The 4974-nt window shown below is 41.7% G+C and overlaps 1 protein-coding gene across 7 annotated transcripts in view; it reads left to right on the top strand.

Annotated features, from left to right (window-relative positions):
* The first annotated feature begins 947 nt into the window (after nt 1-947).
* LOC125025867 (monocarboxylate transporter 10-like) overlaps nt 948-4974 on the top strand; it is a 54964-nt gene continuing 50937 nt past the window's right edge. For 2 of the 7 annotated variants that reach the window (XM_047614160.1, XM_047614155.1), the window contains exon 1: nt 972-1652. In XM_047614160.1, the coding sequence (XP_047470116.1) occupies nt 1614-1652 (39 nt within the window). In that variant the 5' untranslated portion in view covers nt 972-1613. Of the gene's footprint in view, nt 1653-4974 lie in introns of all 7 variants that reach the window. The other 5 variants (XM_047614159.1, XM_047614162.1, XM_047614156.1 and 2 more) reach the window with 5 other exon arrangements.

The following is a 4974-nucleotide window of genomic DNA, read 5'->3' as shown; positions in this document are numbered from 1 at the left end:
AATAAGTCAGGTAGATACAGCCAAGATGAGCAAGCTTGAAAGTTACAACACGGAATAATAGAATAGGAAATTAAACAATTCCACGAAAAGACGTTTGTTAGGTTGATCAAGGATACAACTAAAGGAAGTAATAAAATGAAAGGGAAGGGGGTTATAGAAATAGACCGAAGAGAATTCAAAGAAAAGAAAGAGAAGAGGAGAAGGGGAGGGGGAAGGCGTGAGCGATGCCTTGTGGTGAGTGGGAGAGCAATACCATTGGAGACTTGCCAAGGTGGGGTATAACTTGTAGAGAGAAAGTTGTCAGTGAGAAGTCCCTCCAGTCTCCCAGGACAAGTTTACCAAATCAGGTCAAACAGGATAGTTCTTTTTAAGTCGTCAGTGCAAGTCCACTAAAAACAATGGGTACTATACATACCATTTATTAATACGTGGTAACTCAACTAGCGCATGATAAATGTATTCTTAGCAACAAGAGTTTAAACATAGAATGGCAGGTAATGATGTTCAAGGTAATGATTTAAGTAGTTTCCAAGAATGTCATCCTTGGCGTCCCTGAATACAGCGCAAATTTATCAAATTAATGTTAAACGGGAAAATAACGTTGACTGTACATTTATTCTTACCCACAGATACTGAAATACTATTTGCACAATCTAAAATATATGTGTTCAAACATACTTGACGGCAGTGCATTTCCTTTGAACATGGTATTACCCCGTACATTCTAACACTCAAATAGAGGTATTGCATAATCTGTGGAGAGTTTCATATATGTAGTGTATTGACGATGTGTGTAAGTCTGCTACTGATTGCGTGTTCTTTTGCAAGCCCTATCATAAGTCAAATATCGCTTAAACATGTGCGTGGTCGAACGCACTGTAGATAGGATAGGTGCGTGTGTACCTAAGCGCCCCGGGTGAAGAAAAAACATGGCAAGAGCAAGGGAGATGACGGCGGCCAGTGTTGTGTATCGGCCTGGCGGGCAACGAGCGCGCCGGGAGAGGGTGTAAAGCAGGCAGAGTGACTGGGACGCCCACAGTCTCGCGTGTACTCCGGTAGGGAACGGTAGTGGTGCTGTTAGTACGTCTTCACATTCTTGAGTAACTCGCCAGGCATCTACACAGTCGGCTTTCCTTGCCAGGTGTCTGCGTTGTGTTACCGCGCGAACCTGTTCCCTCGAGGGAAGGCAGAACTCAAGCGGATATCTAAACCTCTCTACATATGATGTCTTTCTTGTTATTTGAAATTGTTTGACCCGAAGCCCCTTACAATTTGTTTGCCGCAAGAGGAATGACAGTTCTAATTTATTTGTAAACTCCGCGTTTGACAAAAGAAGCGAGTCCCAAGCCATATAAACGGACAGTGATAGTAACAACAGTAAAAACATTACATCTGAGGAATTGGGCAACGGTTCTGAATGGGTGTTTCTACTAGGTGACCCGAAGTGCCCAAGGGCCAAAAAGTACCAGACCCCTTGACTTCAGAAGGATACTGTTTTGGTCTGACGTAATCTGACAGAACACAGGTGTCTGCGTGTATGTGTTCGTAGAGTAGTCACGCCCTCTTGTTATATATTTAGTCCCCGCTACACCCACGTGCTGCTGCGTGCCACTATGGGACAGCTTTCCGGGGTTGGATCACAGAAAAGCATGGTAAGTGACTGGCCTCTTTGCAGTCCCGCGCTCTCCCTCTCTCTCTCTCTCTCTCTCTCTCTCTCTCTCTCTCTCTCTCTCTCTCTCTCTCTCTCTCTCTCTCTCTCTCTCTCTCTCTCTCTCTCTCTCTCTCCCTTTTCTGTCTTTCCTCGCTTTTCTTGCCGCTCGTCCTTCCTGAGTCACCTGTTTTCCCGTCTGACTCGCTACTGCATTATGCACGAAGACCACGCGGTTGCAATTTCTGCATGCAACACCTGTAAGAAAGGGCAGCTGTACATCACAGTATTTCTGAACGGTTTTTTATGATATGTGTTAAATTTGGTCATTAATGATTTATTCATATTTACATGAAAATGTAATTATACAAACCATTATCCCGTGTATGACATTCGGACATGGTTAATTCAGAAAGCGCTTGTCATGATAGCAAGCAAGCACGGCATTTACCTTTCATTGGTTCCTCATGGGATTGCTGTGGGTTACTCTCCAATGCGTTTATTGCGTGACGTCGCCTCGGTCGTCTCACGCAAGCACTGTGCGTGTGCTGCTGTATTTACAATATATATTCACACACACTCTCTATCTGCCTGTCTGTTTCTGCCTCTGCGTGTCTATCAGTCTTTCTGTCTATATGTCTGCCTCTCTCTCTGTCTCTCTCTCTTTATCTCTCTCTCTCTCTCTCTCTCTCTCTCTCTCTCTCTCTCTCTCTCTCTCTCTCTCTCTCTCTCTCTCTCTCTCTCTCTCTCTCTCTCTCTCTCTCTTTCGTTGAATATATGTATATATATATTCACACACACACACACACACACACACACACACACACACACACACACACACACACACACACACACACACACACACACACACACACACACACACGTGTGTCTGTGTGTGTATATGTATGTGTATATTTATATGTATATATATACTTATATATTTAAACAGATACATACACATACATACATACATACATACATACATGCATGCATGCATAAACATACATATCTATTATATGCCTATACATATATAAATGCATAGTCATATTCATATATACACGTACATGTACATATACACACACACACATATATATATATATATATATATATATATATATATACTTACACATATGCATACACATACATACATACATCCATACGTACATACACACATTGACATGATCACATGTAGAGGAATGAGTTTATATATCTTGCACTTGTGACACTAATATTGTTAATAGTCTTTAAGTATTGACACACACACACAAACAAAATAAAATATTTGATACAGAATCTAAATGTTTATCATAAATGAGAAACAATTCATTAAATAACGACGAAAAAAAAATTATAATAATAAAAAATAGAAATGAATAAATAAGTAAAAAATCGTGACACTTAATATTGCATCTGGATATTCTGTTCAGTAATTGAATACGGATTTCGAAGCTCGCGACCGAGAGAAAGTCTCTGCGTTTTGGATTTACTTCATTCATTGTTCTTTCCTTTATCTGTTCATTTATTATTCATTTATTCATTCATTTATTTATTTCTGCGAGTTATAACCTTATAATTTTCTACCTTTCCCATTTACCTTTTTCACTTCCTGTTACCTTCACCGCTCAGTCCAACCTTCAGTTAGTCGCCGCGGGAGTAAATACATTATTTAGTCCCCTTTAGTTCCCTTCTTGCTACAGGCGTATCGTCACGAAGAGGTCTCATGGCTTCTCTCTTTATATATGTACATACATATGTGTGCGTGTATGCATACACACACACACACATATATGTGTGTGTGTGTGCGCGTGTGCGTGTATATATGTATATGAATATAGATATAAATACAAATGTGTATATATATATATATGAACGTCTATCTGTCAATATATCTTTTTATCTATCTATTTATCCTTCTCTCTCTCTCTCTCTCTCTCTCTCTCTCTCTCTCTCTCTCTCTCTCTCTCTCTCTCTCTCTCTCTCCCTCTCTCCCTCTCTCCCTCTCTCCCTCTCTCCCTTTCTCCCTCTCCCTCTCCCTATCCCTCTCCCTCTCCCTCCTCCTCCTCCTCCCCCTCCCTGTCTCCCTCTCCCTCTCCCTCCCCCTTCCTTTCTCCCTCCATCCCTCTCTCTTAGTTGTTGTCATGAGAAGCTGAAGAGTTGCATCACGCCTGTATACATTTCATATCGAGACAGGAATTAGATATCACGAAAAAAGCACACACATCCACTTCCTGCATCGATAACCAGCAGGACAATGTCTGACAAGATCACAAGGGGCTCGGAGGTGAGCGTAGACCCTCGTCAGAAGAGATCACGAAGCTCCTCCTCATCGCGATAAAGAATTTGCCGAAACAGCAGTGTTCAAGGCGGAAACAACCCCATGAATCCCGCTGACTCAACCTCACTGATTAAGGCGAGCGCGGTTTTGTGGAGTCGCTTCAGGGCGGATCTGAAAGAAGGGAAAAATTAGTCAGTTCATTTTTTTTCTCGCTTTTATTTTTCTTTACACACACACACACACACACACACACACACACACACACACACACACACACACACACACACACACACACACACACACCACGCACACACGCACACACATATATTCTCTCTCTCTCTCTCTCTCTCTCTCTCTCTCTCTCTCTCTCTCTCTCTCTCTCTCTCTCTCTCTCTCTCTCTCTCTCTCTCTCTCCTCTCTTTCTCTCTCTCTCTCTCTCTCTCTCTCTCTCTCTCTCTCTCTCTCTCTCTCTCTCTCTCTCTCTCTCTCTCTCTCTCTCTGAAGCTTTGCAGAAATCTTAGTTTTGTCTCCCAATGTACGAGCTGTTCTTTTGCGGACGTTTGTAGGTCACGCCTACGAGCAATCACAGGAAACGTATAGGCCTAAGGTCTATTATCATACAGAAACTTTATTAATAATAAGTAAACTGCTTCCCTGGCTGGTAGTACATGTAGATCCATAACGTGATTAGACCTTTCCGAGCGTAGAGACAATATGAAACCTGTAGTGTTTTTCTTTAAAGTTGACTTCTCAATGGAAATAATAATATAGGCCTACAATAAATATTTCTGAGTTTTTGACTTCACAAGACGGTTTGGTTTCGAGGACACTGATTCAAAAGGTATTCATGTTACCCGATTCAAACAACCGTATTATTAATTCATAATCCTCTACCAAACACAAGATTCTCCCTAATGCCATTAACTTCTTTTCCCCGAACTGCATTTAATTCTTCTCAACGTCTTGGAATTATCCTCTGCTACCACCGAATTGCCCCTAACATCACTAAAAATCCCCCACAGACACCCTCAATCGTCCCTAACACCACCTT

Source organism: Penaeus chinensis, chromosome 5 (genome assembly GCF_019202785.1).
Source record: "Penaeus chinensis breed Huanghai No. 1 chromosome 5, ASM1920278v2, whole genome shotgun sequence".
NCBI lineage: Eukaryota > Metazoa > Arthropoda > Malacostraca > Decapoda > Penaeidae > Penaeus > Penaeus chinensis.
Note: the sequence above shows the minus strand (reverse complement) of the source record. Positions and strands in the feature narration are given on the sequence as shown.